Source organism: Trachemys scripta, chromosome 1, assembly GCF_013100865.1.
Source record: "Trachemys scripta elegans isolate TJP31775 chromosome 1, CAS_Tse_1.0, whole genome shotgun sequence".
In the NCBI taxonomy this organism is placed as follows: Eukaryota; Metazoa; Chordata; order Testudines; family Emydidae; genus Trachemys; species Trachemys scripta.
The window spans coordinates 54292901-54315152 of record NC_048298.1 but is presented as its reverse complement, the minus strand read 5'-3'; the positions used below and the strand labels follow the sequence as shown (position 1 = coordinate 54315152).

At 41.4% G+C, this 22252-nt stretch overlaps 1 protein-coding gene across 3 annotated transcripts in view; it reads right to left on the bottom strand.

Annotated features, from left to right (window-relative positions):
• TMEM117 (transmembrane protein 117) overlaps positions 1-22252 on the bottom strand; it is a 345104-nt gene that overhangs the window by 280064 nt on the left and 42788 nt on the right. For all 3 annotated transcript variants that reach the window (XM_034769923.1, XM_034769909.1, XM_034769918.1), the window contains one exon: positions 17467-17599. In XM_034769923.1, the coding sequence (XP_034625814.1) occupies positions 17467-17599 (133 nt within the window). The remainder of the gene's footprint in view (positions 1-17466; positions 17600-22252) is intronic.

The following is a 22252-nucleotide window of genomic DNA, read 5'->3' as shown; positions in this document are numbered from 1 at the left end:
TTCAAATCCTGAAGCCTTTTCTTTTTGGCTCACCATATTGACAGTGGTGCAAGCTGTGGGACAATAGAACCCGGGGAAGAAGAAAAAGATGAGTTCAGCCCCAGCAACACACTGGCTTCTGTGCCACAAATTCATTTAACCTTCATGAGAAGTTTTTTCAGTTACATCCATGTGTGGCACAGAAACCAGGATGTTGCTGGGTGTTTCAGACTCTTTCCAGTTATAAATGTCTGTGTTTCTACCAGGAAATGGTGACTAAAGGTTCAAGTCAAGGTTCAAGGGTCAAACAGGAAAAATCTTGTTTTCACCTCCCACAGTTGATTGCAGTCCATTGTCCAAGAGGTGATAGGATGGAATATTCCAACTCCATGTAAAATCCAGAAGCCCTGTGCAATCTCCTCAAATCTTGCTCTATCCATTGCACAGTGGCCATCCCTCGGCAGCTACAGAGGCTTACGTACTGCAGAAATTGCTTCTCCCTACTGTACAAGCATTTTTATTGCTAAAATGTTCTTTTGATTTTATTATTAATTAATAGTACTAATCCCAGGTGTCAAATTTTACCGTTAACCACTATCAATTATGTTCTCGGTTTTCATTATTTATTAAGTACAATGGAGATATTTCAATGGGTCATGTGAAATAAGGAGAACCTTTTGTGTATCTTTGCTCTTCACTTCAGAATATGTTCCCAATTAAAAATAATTTTATCACAATTTTTTTTTTCACAAGGTTCCTTTCATTTAAATAGGCTCTAAGCTTGTAATTGTCAATGTTTCATTTTAACTTTTACTAGAAGCTATGCTCTCCATCCCAGTCCTGCTGCTTCTCTTGCAGTAAAAAGGGCTTTAAAAATAACTTTCCAACCCACATTTTGCTAGGTGAGCATAGAAGATGACAGCTCAAAAATCTCTAATCAAGTCACAGAGCATTCAAGAATTTCAAGTAAGATTTGTAGGAGTATGTGGGAATTTTCCCCTCAGTCACTTACCACCACATGAGTTCCTAGATTAATAATGTGCATTAAGTTTTACTTATTTTGAACAGATCTGGGGGGGGGAAATCAAAAAAAGAGACTTCTAATAATGCCTTCATTCAATGCTGTGTTTCAGATTAACAAAGATCCTTTTCAATCTTTTAGAAACAACCATGTATTAATATGACTCAGTGTCTTCATGCACCTCCCCACATGCACAGGCCACTTTTTCTTTCTCTTCCCTCCTCCTCCTGTTCCTCCCTTTTATGGAATATTTCTATTTAGCAGAAGGGGGAAAGAATCCTCAATACATGAACATGGATTTAGTCTGAATCACACTGAAAACTCCAGGTTAATTTTAAAATGTTAACACTAGATGTAACAAAACCATAGTATATAGGTCATTTGATTAATTTTTCTGTCACCCATAAGAAAATTAGTTACCACAGAAATATACATTATTCATATTAGTCTATGAATTCTTGAGTAATTCTAAAATTCCAGCTGTGATGGTTGGTTATAACTAGTGTTTTAACTATCCGGAGATCTGAGCACATTCATCAAAGAGGTTTTTAAATTTAGGACCCAGAAATAAGAAAATCCAATTAGAGAGGAAGCTACTCCTCTGCAACAGACACTAGCAGGTGAGAGGGATAGCTCAGTGGTTTGAGCATTGGCCTGCTAAACCCAGGGTTATGAGTTCAATCCTTGAGGGAGCCACTTAGGGATCTAGGGCAAAATCTTGGTCCTACTAGTGAAGGCAGGGGGCTGGACTCGATGACCTTTCAAGGTCCCTTCCTGTTCTAGGAGATAGGATATCTCTATTTATTTCTTCAGCTGATTAAGAACATAAGCATAAAAGAAAAACCTGGGTGCTAATGATCACAAGATCATTGAATTCACCCTAGTTCAGAATACATACAGAACCAAGATTTCAGGGAAGTCAAATTATTTAATTGCGAATTCTTTGGGACAGACACCATGTCTACCTTTGTGTTGGCTCAAGTGCCAAGTAAAATGGGACATCAATCCTGGTTGGAGGTTTTGGATGCTACTGAGGGCAACAAATTAAAATAATAATTTAAGAAGTCCAGAGACTAAGGAGCAATGGTAGGAAACATTACAATTTATGACCGCGGAAGAGGGATGAAGAAATCCTAAAAGATACAACAGACTGCAGTTCCTCTGAAAAGAGGAACTTGCTCAGGCAAAGTTCCCACAGCAGTCAGGGCATTTGATTAGGAAATAGAGAATTTGACTTGAAGGCTCTCAGGAAGAATAAAGAATGCCATGGCTTCACAGGGAACTGGAAAAAGAATTGAGGTTAAAATAATAATAAAATAGTAATAAAAAAAATTAAAAAGCAGCCTTAAGTTTCTTCAGTGAGTATCACCTGCAGGCTGTAATTTGCTGTTCCAAAGGCTGAGATTTTGTTTGTCTGTGGTGGAGGTGGTGGTTTTTCACTCTCCATTTTGGGAATTGCTGAAGGAAGATTAAGGGCCTATCCAAAGTTCATGACAAAACTCCCATTGACTTCACAGATGAAAGACTGACCCCAATAGGTATTATATAAAGTGATGTATGTAAGAAGAGTAGAATGTACTTATTATGTGGCCATCTTCATTTGTGCCCTCTACTACCCTGTAAAGTGAACTCTGAGCTGAAAGGAGGCACTTCCATCTCTGCATTACAGTGTCTACTGAATAGGGCTGGTTCAAGATTTTCTGTCTACAATGTTTTTTGATGGAAAATTGCGTTTTCGACTAAATTAAATTTTTACTGGAAAGAAAATGCTTTTTGTGGAAATGTTTGAATTTTAACTGAATAGTTTTCAGCCAAAACCTAAAATCTTTCTGTTTTTGGCTGAAAAGCTTTGGGTTTTTTTGATAAAAATAGAATTTTTTTGTATTCATTTTTCAGTATTCAACTCCTTCAATTTTTAACATTAGCAAGAACTGGGAGAGGATTTTTGAGAATTTAATTATTCAGTTAATACTAACTAACATATTCTCAAAACCCATGTACAAACTCTGATGTGCAACACAATCCCTGATTCGCATATGTATACAAATATGTGTGCCTATAAATGATTAGCTGTGCACCTAGCAATCAGGCATTCAGTGTTTAAAATCTAGACCTTGGAAAATAGGGTTAGTGCTGCAGGTTTATCACTTCAACCTTGAATAGTCAATATGCCTCTATTCTGTTTCCACATTTTCCCCTTTTCAACAGGCCTGAAAGTTCTACAGTTGTTGTATTTGATTTTTTTTTCTCAACTGGAAAGGCTATTGAAATTTTTCTAATTAGATTTCTGTGGTTTCATTTTGACTGATGGGTATAAAAATGGATAAAGCAACAAGAGAGGTTGACACCATATATTAGCTTCTGCTAAATTCTGAGGGCATGGCTACACTTGCAGATGTAGAGCGCTGTGAGTTAAACCAGCACTCAGACAGCGCAGCAGGGAAAGTGCTGCAGTCTGTCCACACTGTCAGCTGCAAGCGCACTGGCGTGGCCACATTTGAGGCACTTGCAGCAGAATTGGGAACAGTGCATTATGGGCAGCTATCCCACAGAGCACTTCTTCCCATTCTGGCGCTGTGGCTTGTGGGAAGGGAGTGGGAGGTGCAGGGCATTCTGGGTCCTGTCCCAACGCCCGTGATGCATCGCTTCACCTCCCAGCAATCCCTGCGCTTCCGTCCACATTTGGCACCATCTTTCAACTTTTTTTATACTGTGCGCTCTGTCTTCTCTTTCAGTCTGCGGGAATGGATCCCGAACTGCTGAGGAATATGCTGATGGGTCTCGCCAGCATGTCACGAATGGCAGTCGAGTTACTGCTTAAGCTACAAACTGACAGTGAGGAGTCCGACGATGATGCCGACTCACATAACGCTTACGACACGAGATTGCTTGTGGCATTCATGGACATGCTCACCGCAGTGGAACACTGCTTTTGGGCTCGGGAAACAAGCACTGAGTGGTGGGATCACATCGTCATGCAAGTCTGGGATGATGAGCAATGGCTGCAGAATTTTTGCATGAGAAAAGCCACTTTCATAGGACTGTGCTGAGCTCGCCCCCACCCTACGGTGCAAGGACACGAGATTGAGCACTGTCCTGCTGGTGGAGAAGCAGGTGGCTATTGCAATCTGGAAGCTGGCAACTCCAGACTGGTCGCTAACCAGTTTGGAGTGGGAAAGTTGACCGTTGGAATTGTGTTGCTGCAAGTTTGCAGGGCCATTAATCGCATCCTGCTCAGAAGAACCGTGACTCTGGGTAACGTGCATGCCACTGCGGAGGAGGATAGATGGGATCTATATTCCAATTCTAGCACCAGCCCACCTAGCCTCTGAGTACATACATCGGAAGGAATATTTCTCTATGGTTCTCCAGGCACTTGTGGATCACCGTGGGCATTTCACTGACATTAACGCAGTCTGGTCCAGAAAGGTGCATGATGCACGCATCTTTCGGAACACAAGCCTGTTCAGGAATCTGCAAGCCGGGACTTTCTTCCCAGACCAGAAGCTCACCGTAAGGGAAGTCGAAATGCTCATTGTGATCCTTGGATCCTTATTAATAATTAACCCAGAATATGTATTAATACCTGAGGGTTGGGCAAACAGCTGTGCATATCTCTCTATCAGTGTTATAGAGGGTGAACAATTTATGAGTTTACGCTGTATAGGCTTTATACAGGGTAAAATGGATTTATTTTGGGTTTAGACCCCATTGGGAGTTAAGCATCTGAGTGTTAAAGACAAGAACACTTCGGTAAGCTGCTTTCAGTTAAGTCAGGCAGGAAAAGCAAGAGCAGAGGTAGTCTTGGCACATCAGGTGGCAGCTCCCAAGGGGGTTTCTGTGATCTATCCCATCACACGCTCCTGCTGCGGAGTCCGGGCGCTGTACATGCCTTGCCAGTGTGGACATGTCATGAGTTAGGGCGCCCGGGGTTGCTTTAATGCGCTCTAACTTGCAAGTGTAGCCAAGCCCTGATATTAATAGTATCAATTTCTATGGCCCGATTTTGCATGTTGACAACAAAATAGCATGTCTCACAAGTGTGATAACATTCTTGAGGGTGGTAACATATCACAAGTATTCCTCCAAGCTCATACAATATTAAAACGTTCTCTCAAAAACGAAACACTGTGAATCCTGAATCTTATGAAGAAAAGATACAAAAATTGTTTTTAGATAATTTCAAATAATTAGGTTACCCTCTCTAGCTAGTGTCTCATTTGTAAACATTACAGCCCCAATCCTGCACAGACTTATTTATGTTCTTACCTTAATTCACATAAGTAGTTACACAGAAGTCAATGGGGCTATTCAAATGTGAAGTTAAGTATATGTGCAAGTCTCTGCAGGATTGATGACTAATTTTGCAGATAGGTTCCCCTTTTAAAATAATATATTTTTTGACAACCTAAATTATTTCATCTTGAAAAACTACTTTTCATGAAGTTTTTTGTGTCATATTAATTCTCCATCTATCGAAATTGCATTTGGATTTATCTGAATGCCTGCATGACAGAGCCAAAGCAAGTTCAACTGGTTATCACCGAACAGGGAAAGAAAATGAAAATAATGTCCAGATCCAACTGGTAAAAATTGGGATAGCTCCAGTAGTTGTAATATTGCTATGCTGATTACAACAGCAGAAGCTCTGGCCGAGTGCAAAGGACAAAGCTCCTGCAGTCCAAGATTATAGTTGCAACATAACAGTGTGACTGAGTAAATTAAAAACATTATCAGTGTCTATTACTGGAATGTTCTGAAATGTGAAAGATGAAACAAAGCAGTGTCACAGTCACAACACTGGTCTTAGCAAAGCATCAATAGCGTCAGTGAATGCCCCTGGTGTGAGCAAAGGAAAAGTCAGTCTTTTGGCCAGTACACTAATGATGTGAACAAAAAATTTCAAAAATGACCAATTTATGTCAGCAAAAAGAAAAAGGAAAAATTTCCCTTGTGATAGCTAAATTTTTATATTTACTACAAATTAATTGATACATTAGTTGAAATTTTGAACATTTTAAATAGCTTGGTTTTGTTAAACAAATACACTATTTCAAAAGAAGAACAAGATGATATATCAAACACTGAACAGGGTTGTATGTGAACTTACGCCTGAAGTGTAAATATATATAGCTTTATGATCAATTTATTTGGCCTTGTGTTGTTCCTCACATTTAAAAGGACATTAATTTTAAAGGAGGGGGGAAATCATAGGGCTGTAGAGACCAACTACATCACGAACACATTCCAGTTGTCACCATGGCAACTCCACAGGACCCCTATGTCATAGTTGCATAGGTCAGCTGCACCTCTGTCCCCTTTGTGGTCTGTCTGAGTGTATCCCCTCAGATATCAGACATGCCTTTACTTCTCCTAGGGAGGAATCATGTGGTTCTCCCACTCTTAGCCTGGGCCCTGGTCTACAGCACTCTCTGTATCAACCGTGTTTACCCAGCAGGTCCAGCTAGGTTCTGACAACTGTAGTTCTTCCCTTTAGGAGTGTGACCAGCGGTGTACAGTGATCAGATAGCCTTGTTAAACCTAAGTACTGTTTATTTTAAACAGCAGAAACAAAGCATTGCAGGATTTAAAACCCACAAAAGGTCTAAACGTAACCATCCTTGGTTAGTAACCTAGGCAGGCCTAACTTCATACATTCAAGCAGGTGGCTGAGTCTCAGCCTAATTCCTCTGAAAAATGTCCCTGTGTCTCAAAACAGAGTCTGTTTTTTTTTTAATTGCTATAGTATTTTGATCTTGTATGTTCCCAGGCCTTTACCTGCCTTTGCATTGTCTTAACACCCTTACGTGTTTGCAGAAAAGTGGCTTATCTTAAACCATTTTACCATCCAGTTTGTTTTTCCTTACAGACTCTACAACACTAAACCAATATGTTTGCACAGTAAACATCCCAATAACCAGGTCAACATACAGTATTCATAAATTGTAACAGCACAGTTCCAATTCTGTCACAGCCTTTTCAGCAACTGACCAAGAGATGTTATTGACATAGCACTGTGCCCCAAGAGGAGTGGATTATAGCATTTCTCAAACTTCTTTGCATCGCGACCCCCTTCTGATAATAAAAATTACTACACAACCTCGGGAAAGGGGACCGAAGCCTGAGCCCCACTGCCCTGGGGGCGGGGGTGAAGCCGAAGCTCAAGGGCTTCAGCCCTGGGTGGGGGAGCTGAAACCTGAGCCCTGCTGTCCAGGGCTGAAGCCTTCGGGTTTCGGCTTCAGCCATGGGCAGTGGGGGCTCAGACTTTGGCTTCAGCCCTAGGCCCCAGCAAATCTAACAGCCCTGGCGACCCCATTAAAATGGGGTCATGACCCACTTTTAGGTCCCACTCCACAGTTTGGGAACCGCTGGTGGACATTATTCACTCTTTTCTAAGAGATCTCATGGCACTGGTATTCTGTAGATGCTGCTCAAGTATCAGGGGGTAGCCGTGTTAGTCTGTATCTACAAAAACAACAAGGAGTCTGGTGGCACCTTAAAGACTAACAGATTTATTTGGGCATAAGCTTTCGTGGGTAAAAACAATGCATCCGAAGAAGTGAGGTTTTTACCCACGAAAGCTTATGCCCAAATAAATCTGTTAGTCTTTAAGGTGCCACCAGACTCCTGGTTGGTTTTGTAGATGCGCCTCTATCCTACAGTCTCTCTGTGACAGGGTGGAGTAGGCCCTGAGGCTCCACTGCAGGAGGCTTTTTGGCCCTGCCACATCCTGCCCCAGAAAAGGACAGTAGAGAGAGTCCTCCAAGCGGCCTAGAGCGGCGGTGTGGGACGCAGCCAATCAGAGAGGGCTGCAATGGAACATCCAATCTGTGCCCAGCAGGCCCATATAAAAGGAGCTGCAGGGCAATACAGAATTCAGTTCCTTACTGGAGGTGAATGAGTGCCTGGCTGGCTGAGGAAGCTACAGGATCTTGGATAGAGCAGTGCTAGCAGAGACCTGGGGGAATGAGGAGCTCTGGGCTGGTGGCTGAAACTCAACTGGGATGAGGCATTGAGGTAAGGGTGAAAAACATGCTGAAGCCATGGGGAACTGACCCAGGGAATCATAGCAGCAACACAGCTTAGTTAAAAGGACATGGTAGATGGCAGCTATCTTTAGGGTCCCTGGCTTGGGACCTGGAGTAGAGGGTGGGCCTGGGATACACACACATGCACCCCAAGCAACTGGGAAAATGGTCTGGACTTTGATGCACCCCAGAAAGGGAGCTGAACTCTTTTAGTGGCCCAGCAGAAAAGCTGGGGCCCAAAAGGCCCAGAGAAGGTGAGAACACTACTCCCAGGGAGGGAGACCTGGAGTATGGCTCAATACCAGGGCCAACACAATTTTAAAGACTGCTGAACTAATTAAGAGCCAGGGATGGCTACAGGGAAAGAAAGGCCATGTGAGAGGTATTGGGATAGGCCCCCCATTAAACTGCTTCCCCAGAAGGGGGTTTTATTTCACTTATGGACTGCATGTGACTTGACTGAAGGGCTGAGTCACTGAAGATCCACCACAAACTGAATGAGAGAGAGTGTGCAGGCACATGTACTTGGACAGGGGGCACTCTCAAGAGGTGAGTGTGACTCCATTACACTCATTTCAGGGGTCCTACAAGATTCTAGTCTGTCTCATCTTTTTGGGGGGGGGGGGGGGGAGAGCATGGGATTTTTTTAGAATGTAAAAGGTTTTGGACTTCAGAGCCACTAACATGTGTATGACACTCACCTCTACAGATTGTGCATTTTTCTTGCCTGACTCTGGAGGAAAATAAACGTGTTGAAGTCTAATCCAGGAAAGATGGAGGTGATGTTAGCAGAGTCCTCATAAGGAACTCATGAGGGTTGTGACTGATCTATCAACTGATGGAGAATATGTACTCCTAGCCAAAAAGGTTAAGATGCTTAGAGTATTTGACTCTCATGTATTGAGGACTGTGTTGGAATTGCAAGTTATTACATAAAAGAAAAGGAAGGATTTCCTTGTCCTGCTTGCAGGCTAGGGGCCTCTCTGTAAGAAAGTGTGCAATGAGTCATTCAGGAAAAAGTCAGCCTAGAATAAGATGTCTTGAATCCTGTCTCTCTGCTTATAGAGCAGCCTGCTTTGTTTCTCTCTGGTTTTAGTTCTTGAGTACTAGGTTTCTGGATACCAAGAAAAAAATGTAGTGTTGTCATACAATTCCAGAAAGACTCTTATATTTTTATTTAACTTCTTTATGTCCTGTGACTATAACAGACTGAAGTTTGGTGTTTTGTTTTTTTTTTAAGTATCCATGGTGGATCATGATATTTTTCTCTTCTGTGGTAAACTAAGAGGGTGTGGCCTCTCCTTGCTGATATGATCTCATCAAAGGCCTCCCAGATTTTTGTCTCCTCATGGTAGGACTATTATAGTATGCTGTAGTTTGGGCCACAATTGAGGACCACTTAGCCTCAGACGTCCACATTTTTAGAGTGGGTTAGTGTGAGCATTTTACACCTGTGATCTATCAGGTGCATTGCCTTCTAGGTGAACTTCCAGGTGCTACTTTTAATCAAAGTCAGCATTGTTAGGCACTTCCTTAGATATGCTGGGTCCAGTCTCCCTTTGCATCATTGCAACCACTGAGATCGGCTGAGGCTCTTTCGATAAGTCACCAGAAGACCAGTATTTAAGGGCGGGATAGAGGGCTCATGGCTGTATAATTCATTCCCTCTGGCAGGCCACAAGAGAATGAACTTATTGAACCTCAGAACAGCACAAACCCTCTTAACCCCTACTCAAGCAGATGATTGAAGGGGAAATCATGAAGTCATTTTTTGTGTCTAGTTGGGGTGCTACAAAGAGGGGGAACTATTTATGCTGTCTATTATGAGAAGTCAACTTGATTATAAGAGACCACAATAATGACACAGTATTTTTTTTAAATGATATATATGTTTTGGTGGGGAACTTTAGAATGCAGAGGTGAGCTCCTCAGCTGGTGTAAACTGGCATAGCTCCATTGTGGTCTTTAGAATTCAGATGGAGGTTAATTATAGCCAGGAAAAGAATATTGCCTTTGCCTCAGAAACTTGCTTGAAAAAAACAATACTGGTGACATGTCCATCATATACCTCAAGTGAAGAGACACCACCTTGGATCAGGTCTGGTGTAAACAACTGGGTAACCGCTAGAAAGTACCTGTTTCCAGAGGCACAAGGGTCTACATTTGTCTGCACTGGAAAAGATCTAAAGGTTCAGTAATTATTTAGCTGGGCTTAGGATAAAGTTAATGTATTTTAAGGGATATTTACTATTGTAGTTCTTAAATATGTGAATGTCAGTATTTGTTTTTAATTAGGCCCGAAGGCCCAGATCTCCAAAAGGGACTTAGATGTTGTGATACTGGGCTTCACAGTGCCTAAAGTTTAGGTGACCAGAAAATCACAGGAACACACTGAGATCACGCAGCCTGAGTTAGGAGTTGAGGCTTCTATACAATGTATGCAGGGGAGAGAGATGCCTTGGAAAGAGATCCACAAACCCAGCATACGAGGTGGGGAGTTGCCTATAGTAGCTAATGGGAGGGATGCATCCTAAGCCCTACTCATCTGAGTTCAGTCCCTAAGTCCTTGCGGCAAGAAGGTATCTAGCTCTGCTTGTGATTCATGAACCAGGAAAATGGGCACTCAGCCACCTAAATCACCTGCAGAGCCTGATCAGAGATTGTCAAACACCACAAAAACAACTTGGGAAAGGGAAGCAGGAACAGCACTATTGCCCTTATAATCTTTAGCCTAGTGGTTAGAATTCTCATCTGGGATATAGGAAACCCCTGGTTCAAGTCTCCCTCTCTGACTGAGAGAGGAGTTGAACAGGGTTCTACCACTTCTCAGGTGAGTGCCCTAACCATGAGCTATAGTGTAATTCTTACTTTTTGGCCAATTAATATTTAATTAAAGAGGAAAACCTTCCAGAGCCTAGTGATTCATGGATTGTTCTGGGGTTTAGGCAGGAGACAGGCACCTGCATGTCTAAAATGAGGCAGCAGCACACCTACTTAGAGGCAGAAACAAAGGCACCTAGGGAACTTTTACTGCAAAAACTTAGGTGCCGATCAACTTTAGGCACCTACAGGTCTAGACAGCAGCTGAGCAGGAGTTTGGCGGAATGCAGTGGTGCCTAAAAACAGGACTTAAAGGCTTCAGGGCCTTTGTGGATTCAGCACAGTCCTTGGGTGAAATCTTGGCTTTGTTAGTCAATGAGAGTTTTGTCATTGACTTCACTGGAGCCAGAGTTTCACTTCTTGACTTCAATAGGACCTAAGCACATGCTTGAAACATGCTACATTAAAAGCAAAGACACATGAGTACCAAGAAATGTTAATCTCAAACTATATAAAAACAACTGAATCACAGTGAGAGAATATATACAGAAAGCGCTTCAAAAAAAAGAGATTCAGCACTCACATGAGACAATAGTGACAACCATATTATTAACCACAGGTCCTAATCAACAACCAGAGAGAATGTTGTGGCTACAGCTGTAAATTACTTTGTACTATTGAATAATGATGTATCTGAACACATCCACAGATAAATCTTTCTTTAAACAGGAGGCCAATATTCCATTTTACAGTGTCCCATTTGAAATAAACTTCAATTAATCTTATGAATTTATAGTATCTTTCCATACAATAGTATAATTGGGTGGTCTATAGTGCAGTGAGCAAGTAATATGAAATAGATAGTTCAAGAATAAAAATGTCTTTGAAATGAACCTATACAGACTGAAAAGGAAAGAAAAATTCAGTTTGAGATTTTGACACCAAAAAATTAAAATAAAATAAATTTGTTTTCAGTAAAAAAAAAATCCTGCTGCTCTTAACTCTCAACCATCTATCATCTTTATTTTTAAAACATGACTTTTGCTGCCATCATGTGGCTCTTCCCAGAACACACATACAAATGTCAAATGCAGTGTGATTACAATACAGTGGTTTTATACCATTTTCTCTCACCCTCACAATTTGTTCTTTTCCACTTCTCTAAGAAGGATTTTCCCCCTCTTTCATATCTTTTTAATTAACACAGCCTTTTTCTCATTTATCAGTTCCTTTCTTGCATCAATCAGTGATGAGGTTTGTAAAAATGTGAATGGTCTCAGCTAATCAATACTGCATAAGGGCAAAAGACCAACTATTGCTTTAAAAATATTCAGTAACAGTGAAATAGAAGGGAAAATATTGCTTTTCATCTTTACCTTTGTTCTGTCATAGACATGCTGTCCACCCACCCTGGCAGCTGCTGGAAGTCCTGTCTGCATTATGACATCGTGGAGCCAATAATAGGGTTACTATAAGTCCAGATTTTCCCGGACATGTCCGGCTTTTTGGGCCTCAAATCCCTGTCCGGGGGGGAAATCCCAAAAAGCCAGACATGTCTGGGAAAATCGGGGGGGGGGGGGGGGGCCGGCGGCCGGCGGGGCTCGGCCGGGGGCTGGCCCGGGGTCGGCACCCCAGGGCCCGAGCCGAGCCAGGCTGGAGACGCCGGGGGGGCCAGACTGGGCCGCGCCTCCTCCCCCCACCCCACCCCTTACCTGCTTCAGGCTTCCCGCGAATCAAATGTTTATGGGAAGCAGGGGAAGGGGCGGAGTTGAGGCGGGGACTTTGGGGAAGGGGGGATTTGGGCAGGGCTGGGGGCAGGGCCGGGGCCCCCTGGAGTGTCCTCTTTTTGGACACTCAAAATATGGTAACCCTAGCCAATAATCTTCTAGAGATGCCTGAGTGACATCAGGAGCTAGGCAGGACTTCTGACAGAGGGCCAGCACTAGTGGACTTGAGTACAAGATAACAGAATTTAGACCACAGAAGGCCATAGTAGATTAAAACAGTATGAAGGTGGCTAAACATTTGGGCCTAAAACACACAGGGCACTGGCTTGGTAGTCAGGAGACCTGGGTTCTACCTACCATATGACCTTGAGCAAGTCACTTATCTCTGTGACTCAGCACCCCCACCTGTGAAATGAGGATACTGATATACACTGTCGTTTGGAAAGTGCTCTGAGACCTAAGGATGAGAAGTGCTATGTAAAAACTGAGAATTACTGCTTGAAAGCATCCTTTTCACTATTGCCTCATTCCTGGCAATACGGCAGAAGGAGCAGGGCAGACTCTCAAGCAGGCAGATCCTAGGCAATGCTCTCTGGCCAAGATTTTCAAAGGGGCTTTATGCACACAAATCCCATTGAATTCTATGGAAGTTGGGTGAAATAACTGCCTTAGGATCCTTTGAAAATCTCAGCCTAGTTCTTCAGTTTCTCTTTAATCAGTTTTAGACTCTAGTATTCTTAAAAAAAAAAATAATAATAACTTCCTGAAATAAAACCTCTAGCATCATCTGTGCATAAGCCACTCTCAGCTGCCTTAACTTACATGCCAACTCAGTGTTATGAAGGTCACTGTCACAACCTGCCCCTGTCCCTCTCTCTGGATGGACACCAGCCTGTTGTGAGTGAACCCACCTGGTAGGAACCACATCTCATCAGGGTCTGAAGAGTGACAAGGGCTGGATGGGAAATAGTTTTCCTGTCCTGTGAACATTTTCACAACTTCAAACATTTTTCTGGTTCCACATTAGGACAAAATTGTGACCTTTAGAAATGCTTCATGAAAAGCAGAGAGACCCACCCCAGTGGTTAGGGAATTCTCTTGATGTGGGAGTCACAGGGACTTGAACTTGGGTGTCCATATCCTACGTGAGTTCCTTAACCACGAGGCTAGTCAGTGTCTGTCACTGAAAAGCATATTTATACAATGAGGAACAGCTTCAATAGAAAAGAGATAAAGAGCACTTATCTAGAACACAGAAGACACAGGTTAACATTCCTGTCCTTACTTTGAATCAGGCAGAGCAGGATCTTTAAGAGGGGTATCCCACATTCCAGATTAGTGCCTAGCCACCTGGCTATTCCAGGGCCCCTCTTTCTATCTCACCCCTCTCAGAACTAGGGGGAGTAAGAAGTCTTCCATCAAAAGTGAATAAGTTTCACAACGTTTTTGTTTCAATGAATTGGCATTTCCCCCTCCCCCCCCCTAAAATTGTTCTGTAGAAAATTCTCGACCTGCTCTAGTGGTGACTGGTCACAGTTTGTAGCTCTGGGTCTCTCAGGTATATTCCCAGATACCCTGTGTCTAGCACCCTTCTTGGGCAGTAAGATCCTCCAGTCCAGCTGCCTTAGACCACACAAAGGAGCATTCCAGCCCTTCAGGGACAAGATGGCAGGCAGGCAAGGAACTCAGGTTTAGAAAAGGAATTTCTTAACCACAGGCATTTTACTCTTCAACAGCATTAGAGAGTTACAGATATTTGGAAAATAACAAACAATCCTGAAATAACCCCGCTCTATGTCCTGTGTTTGGTGAGCCTCCATAGGATAAACAGCTTTTCTGATTTTCTACCGCCTTAGCACAGACTTCCTGCATGGTGGCTGTGACCTGCTACACACACACCCTTCAGAGAGAGAATTCCCCTCTTAAATGTAGTCTCTGACCTCATTAGGCCATATACCCAGGTGGAGAGAGTTCATCGTTCTTGTGGTTGGGCTGATAACTGAGAGACAATCAGACCTGATAGCATTACATTGCTCTGTGCCAACTTCTCAGACAGTCATTCAACGAGGTGTCAAGCCCCTACTGCCAAAAAATGGATGCCTCAATCTACAATGGAGGTTGCGATACAAAGTGGAGCCCCTAACAATAAATTACATTCATGGGCAAGATGGTGTTCTCAATACAGTAGAGTTCTATCCCCACTCTGTCACAGTCACAAATGGCTAATCACAAAGATTTTGATCCAGCTGTTCATACTCTCCAAGCAACCTTTGGCTGCACAGTGTGTATTCAGCCACCTATTTTCAGCGCCCAGTAAAGCACAATTCCTAAACTTTTACTTTTAAAGGGACACTAATGAAACATTTTTGGGTTTGACAAACATAAAACACTCAGTGAAACAGCACTTAAAAAAAAGTCTCATCAATAAACACAAACCTATCACATACTCCGAGATGAGTCTTGAAACAATGTTAAAGCTCTATCTCCTGTCTTGGGACTCACTCCAACCCCCACCAGGACATTGTTTTTGTTGTGTTCACCAGCGCAGACATGCATCTGGCAACATTCATCACTCTCACAATATCTCCATTCTGTGAGGCACTAGGGACTTTTCATTGACAAGATCCAGTATTCAGAGATGAAGAAACTTGTCAGCTTCATTCCCCTGCCATCACACAAAGCTAGCTGGTAGAGGGACAAAGTGATGTGCACACATGCACAAGAAGAGTTGATCTTTTCCCACTCAGTCTTGGGGTTTTAAGGCTCTCTCAGCCAGCTTTTGCCGGTCTGGGTGGAAAACGTTCAAAGAAGTTGATACTCAAGGTGACCACACTGCTTGCCCACCCTTAAAAAAAAAAAAAAAAAAAAAAAAGCCCAGCTCTTAGCCCTTGTTTTGGAAGGATGATTTTATTATTGTAAATGCTTTTATTTTAAAGTATTTAATGTTCAGGAGTCCACATCACAGTAAGTATGCATGTCAGCAATCTGTGCAGAGACTACAGACTGCGTGACCATGGATACTGACCTACCCCTTTATCTTTAATGCCAGTTCCTCCAGTGTAGGATTGGGTTGCACTACTAAGGCAGTGTAGCAAAGTGTGCTGTCCATGCTGTAACTCCTTTGTATAGAGTCAAACAAGCAGCTTTCATAAACATTACATTCACTAAAATGAGAGGAAATCACTCTCTAAAATGTCATTGTAAGATAGAGTGGGCTCTGGCATTCTCTCTTTTGTTGATGAGTCTCTCAAACCCAACTGGTGGTTTTTTTTTTCTGAGAATTAATGCATACTGCACTACCTGTACTCTGAGAGAGCCAATTCAAGCTCTCTTTTGTCTGAATACACTATCTACAGTTGAAAAGTTTCCTTCTGAATGGAAGAATTTTGCAGTATAAGTATAGCAGACACATATATGATGTGGGAGAAAGTGATATTGTTCTACATCAAAGTCACACAGTTGAAGAGTGAGATTTTTACTGTTTGTTTACATTCTTGCCTATTGTCCCAATGCTAGAAATGCACCAAGCACATTCCAATAAACCTTCAGAGCATTTGGTGAGTCCAAATGATTCACCATGCATACCACAATCAATTTCTCATAATAATTTTCTTCAGATATCAGACTGGCATAAACACCAAGGATGGAGAGACTTTATTTCATCTTCTGTAAGACAGCATGTATCAATCAATCAATTTTATAAATAGATCGTGTCTGTCTGTGTGCACATAGGCTTTGACTATCACACAATCGTTTCAGCACAGATGGCAGTATGCAAACAAAACAAGGGAGAGTGTAATAAAGGCGAGGCACAGAAGTGCTGGCAAGAGTGAATTAACTTCATTTCCGAACATGAGTCAAGGTTACAAAATCTTAATGCTGTCACCTGGCAGGGCCCAGTATTCACTGACTCCAAGAGCTAGTTATATCTTCTTTTTTTTTTTTGGAAAATCAAATGCAAATAAAGCATAATAATAACACAATGACACAGTCAATAACAGACACAAACGCAGGATGGACATGTAAGACCTAAACCTCATGAGCTGGGAGGATTATCCTACCTTGCTTATATTGGGTATCTGTCAGTAACTACCATCTCAGAGCCTTGATGGTTTTCTGACCACATGGACATTTGCTCTCCTAGGATAGTAATTGCATTTGATGCCCTTATTCATATCTATTGGAACAATACAACTTCATAATGTTTGGTGTTATTATGGTAACCACATTATTAGCCCAGTTGTTTTATCATCTAGTCAAGTTCAGCTTTTATTTTATCTTATGTTGGTAATGGGACTTCACATGCTGCATATATTTTTGGCAGCACACTGGAACCTATAATACATCACATTTATATTTCCTTAATGCATTTCATTCCATTAAACACATCATCACATTCTTTAACAGTAACTTTTTCGGCTTGCTAAGTAGATAAGATATTCACCCATTTGATCATCTGAATTTCCTGGGTTGTAATGCTTCATATTGTAATTATCCCAATTCCCTGTAATGTTTTTACCCTTAAATTACTGATACATGCTCAACCTTAACTTCAGTTTAATGTATTTTTTTTTCTGTGAACAAACTATAAGCAGTAGATACGAGAATCATTAGTAAGTTGGCTTAATAGCTGAGGTCACATTTTTATAATTGTGAACTAATCAGCTTAATACTACTCATCACTGATCATCAAACCTCTTAGTCAGTCAAGCTGCTAAATTACCATCATGCCTAAATTCAGAAAAACAGAGGTGTGAAAAAGGTAGATTTCAAATGCTAATGAGTTTTCATTATAGTAAACTGTTAATTATACAGGAGCACACTATAAAATAAATTCCAGAGAGAATATATACACCAATAGAAGACAGAGAAAATAAAACCCATGGCCTACCTCATATTCCCTGCCATAAGGAGGCACAGATTGTAAATGTGAGAAAAAATGAAAAGGAAGAGAATGGTGCTGAAAAACATTGTCATCCAAGATCCATGATCCTCTCGAAACATCTTTAGCCGAAGTAACTGACCTGTGGTGTGAATATTATGAGAAATCAGTTACATTTCTATTCTGGATAAAATATATCTCTACTTTATAGCAAGAGCAAAACAGTTTGCTAAACTGTACTTATGAAATACAATAACTCTATTTTCTGTAATTTTTTTTCAGGATTTTACAGTTTCTATACCATTTTCAGCCTTTTCTTGCACTCAGCATAACTGGGGAATATTCCTGCAATATTATAAGGTCTTTGAGTATGCACTCCATAAACTGATGTCCACCCAACTTAGGCCCTGCTCTTACAATCTGATACACTAGTTTGGACCCCTGTATCTATGCAGAATCCCATGGGCTGAGCAAGGGAAAAATGTCTCTGGAATTAATCTAAAAGCCAACTTAATACTCAGGGCAAGAGTCACTTTTCTGTACTGTGCTATGTTGTAGGTTAACTATTTTATAGGATATACTTTTGCAAAGGATGTGCCTTAGAGTTCTGTGTTCACACTTCTCAAATTCCCCACCAAAGAGCTTGCAGACTATATCAACATTCTGTGGCATTGATAGAATTCCTTAATCTTATTATTTGATCTGACAGGGGTGCTAAAATTCATAAGAAACAATAACAAACCATTTTGCAAACAGAGAGAAGAAATGGTAACCTGTGCAAAAAACACAGAAAAAACAGGAAAAGCCAAAATACAAAACAGAAAACATTAAAAAAAAAAAACAAAATGAAAAAATGGTGTAAATACCATACTGAAGCAAAAGAAGGTTTGTTTGCTCTATAACAGGAAATATAACCAAGCTTAAAATCTCTTCAGGGTGTCTGGTTCATAAATACAATGAAAAGACACAGGGGTTTTCTTTTTGCAAGAAGTAAAATAAACAATAATCAAACATACTCTACCCAGTTAATATTTAATCCACATCTTTCTCAGCACCTATCACCTTTTTCTCCACTAAAATGTTTTAAATTGTCTAAGCATCTTTTACTTTAACTGTTCCCCCAAAATGTCTTACAAATAATGTGTACACAGAAAAGCAGTGATTGGAAGTGGAAACATTGCTGTCCTTCTGAGTCAGGAGCAGCAGGACTCCAGTTCAAGGAGTATGAAGGTGTTTGTTTAGAAGGGGAATTATACAACTGAAGGGGTACTTCCTAAGTTAGGGCTTAATCCTGTAAAGTCCTGAGTACTCTGGTCCTTAACCAGCAAAGCATTTAAGCACATGCTTAATTTTCAGCAGATGAGCAATCCCATTGACTTCAATCTAAGCACATGCTTAAGTGCTATACTGAATCAGGCCCACAATTCTCACCACCTTAGGCTGAGCCCTTAGATTGGGAACTCCTAAATTAGAATTTGGCCTAGCCTAGAGCTGGCCAAAAACAACAAACAAACAAAAATATTCACATAATTCCACCTCCCCACCCTCCAACTTTTTTGAAATTTCATTTAGATGTTGATTTTTCTGACCAGTTGCAGCGAGGCCACACCTATTCTTCAAAATGTACAAGGGGATCCTTAGTTACCACAAGTGTTTACCAAACATTACTGCCTGAGTCAGAGGGTTTGGTTTACTGCAGTTGTCCTGTAACCTTCTCTCAGAAAGATCCAAGACAATTGTGCTGGGCAATTTCCCCTTTCTTGTAGAGTTCAGCAGGTTGCCATGCATCCTGTTCAATATCCATGGAATGCCAATATGGGAGATTTTGAGCTGGTTTCAGCTACTCAAAACCTCTACTGTGGCAAGACACTGGAGGGCTCACATTCCAGTACTGACCAGGCTCAATCCTGCTTAATGGCTGAGATGAGACAACTTCACAGAAAGGTCTGGTGGTTAAGGCTGTGCACTTGGTCTCAGGGCAGCTGGGTTCAGTTTCTTATTGTTCCTCTGACTTCCTGTTTGACCTTGGTCAAACCGTTTACCTTCTCTGTGCCTCAGTTCCCCACCTGTAAAACGGAAATAATACTTCCTCTACACCTAGGAGCGAGCCTACCAGTCTGGATCCACAGACTTGTTTTATCAAGGCTCACACTAGCCCTCTGAAGATAGCATCATAGATATTGCAGCTTGGGCTGGAGCTTGGGCTCTGAAGCCTGTGGGAGTGGGTGAACTTGGGAGTCTGAGCTCCAGCTGCAGTGTCAGAGTTACATCCACACAGCTAGTGTTAGAGCCCTGCTAACACGAATCTATGGACCCAGGCTGAGAAGCTAGCTCCCAGATGCAGTGTAGACATGCCCGAAGTGCTAATGTAGTAGAAATAGTAAATAATCACATTGCAAAGCAGAGCATGCAGTGCTACTAACAAGATAATCATTTTTCATTTCCTAGCCAGAAATTGTCACTGCATCTCAGAGGAATAAATGTTCTCTGGAGTATCTGAGCTGTGATTATTTTCATGTTAATGTTCTTACCATTTCATAAATATAATATTACAAGTTTATTTGGAGTAGGATTGGCTTTACTATCATAGGCACAACAGTCTTTCTGCAATATAATGACATACCCCAGTTCTACAGTTTACACTTAGCTGTAATGACTCCTAGCGTCTGCTTGGCTCTTCATTTGCAACGATTAAAGATCAAAGAAAGAGTGGGTGGGTGAAAGCGGGAAGGTTTAGAATTATTTTGCATTCAGGGCCTGAAGCCCAGCAAAGACAGAAAACGTCAGATTTGATTTTTAAAAGGGCTTAGATCAGCATATTACATTTAACACCCCACTAATAACCTGACTACAGAAGGAATTTTTACTGATGAGGCAACATATGAGAAACATAAGAGACTTGCTGCTAAATACCAGGCAAGGAGATTGTATGATTAAATATGACAGGTGGTGATATACAGCACATTGCTGTAGGCAACAATGCTAAAGGGTCATCAGCTAAAATCTTAAACATTTTCTCACCATTTATTCAGTGACAATGCTTAGTACTTTACCCACACATTTCCAATATTGTATCTTCAAATATGACAGGCTAAATATGAAACTCAGTGCAACAGATTACTGGTATTTTTGAGGTGGAACTGGGAAGGTTTACTGGCCATTATGATTCATTTCAACCATTGGAGAAAGCCCATTGACTCATTCATCATATTCTCTCTCATCTGTCTAATGGGAGCCTTTTCCTTTATCAAATATTTGAAGTAGAAAGGGTCCATTTTTGCTAAATTTTTGTTATACCAAAGGCCATATTCTGCCCTGACACACATCCTGTGCAATCCAATATTGATTTCACTGGGATAGCAAACAGTAGAAGACTCAGCAGAATTTGGCACTAAGCATTTTATTCATCCACCTAACAGGTGATTTGCTACTTCTGCCTTTTTAGTTTGCACAGAATTATCATCTTATCTCAAAGCACATCAGTATATCCCCCGATTACTAGGGTCCCTTCTGCAGAGGGAGCCCTCTGGAGGGTTCAGTATGTGAAGTGTTTACCATGGTTTTGCACAACATATACAAATAGTCTCACTAGCAATTTGTAATAAGGGTAAAGCCCAGAAGCAGAACTTGAGGAGGGCTGGGGAATGATAAATGCAAGTAATCAATGTGAAACTCTGGCTCAGTTTCACTTCTGCACAGCAATTTTGAACAAGCAGCTAGGTTAGATTTGAACAGCTCATTTCTAATTAGTGTATTTTCTGTAGACACTGCCCACATTTACCAGACCCTGCACCTAAATGTAAACTGTTGAATATGAATGAAGCTGAACTTTCAAAAGTTAAGGGTATTGGTCCTTTATAAAGAGCAGTGGTGCTGATCTATAAGGCATAAGGGGCCTTTATGTGATGACCTCTTTAAGATTTTGTGTACAAGACACTACTCTTAATTTCTAAAAAATTATTTTTATCAACATGTTGCAAGGAAAACCTGATCCTGTGGTCTGGGCTTGGGAAGGTGAAGTAAATCCAGGATTAAGAATACGTAGTTTATCTATGGGGAGCATAGTTCAGTTTCCCGAGTTGTAAAAATCGAGATAACAATACTTCCTTGTATAAAAAGAGTTCCATGGATGAAAACAAATATTCTTGATAATGACATTGATATATAAAATATTAACTGACAGACAAATGTCCAGAGTAATAACATGAGAGCATTCCATGTTTCTAAAACTAAACTGTCTCTTTATTAACAGAGATGCTGCAACTGCAGCTAGAATTCAAGCTGTGCAAACAGACTGACTTCTTGCTGCCTCTACCAAACTATTCCTTCCTGCAGTCTGTGTGCCTCCCTTCATATTCCAGGCAGGTTGTGATATCTTTCCTTTTAACTGTTGTTATTGTTTGTTTTGTGCCAGCATTTGCTGACTTGCTGGGGCCAGAGATTACTAGTGGATAGACCAGGGGCAGGCAACCTATGGCACGCATGCCAACAGGCGGCACGTGAGCTGATTTTCAGTGGCACTCACACTGCCCGGGTCCTGGCCACCGGTCCGGGGGACTCTGCATTTTAATTTTAAATGAAGCTTCTTAAACATTTTAAAAACTTTATTTACTTTACATACAACAATAATTTACAGAGTAGCAGCCGTGTTAGTCTGTATCCGCAAAAAGAACAGGAGTACTTGTGGCACCATAGAGACTAACAAATTTATTAGAGCATAAGCTTTCGTGGACTACAGCCCACTTCTTCGGATGCATATAAATATGCATATGCATCCGAAGAAGTGGGCTGTAGT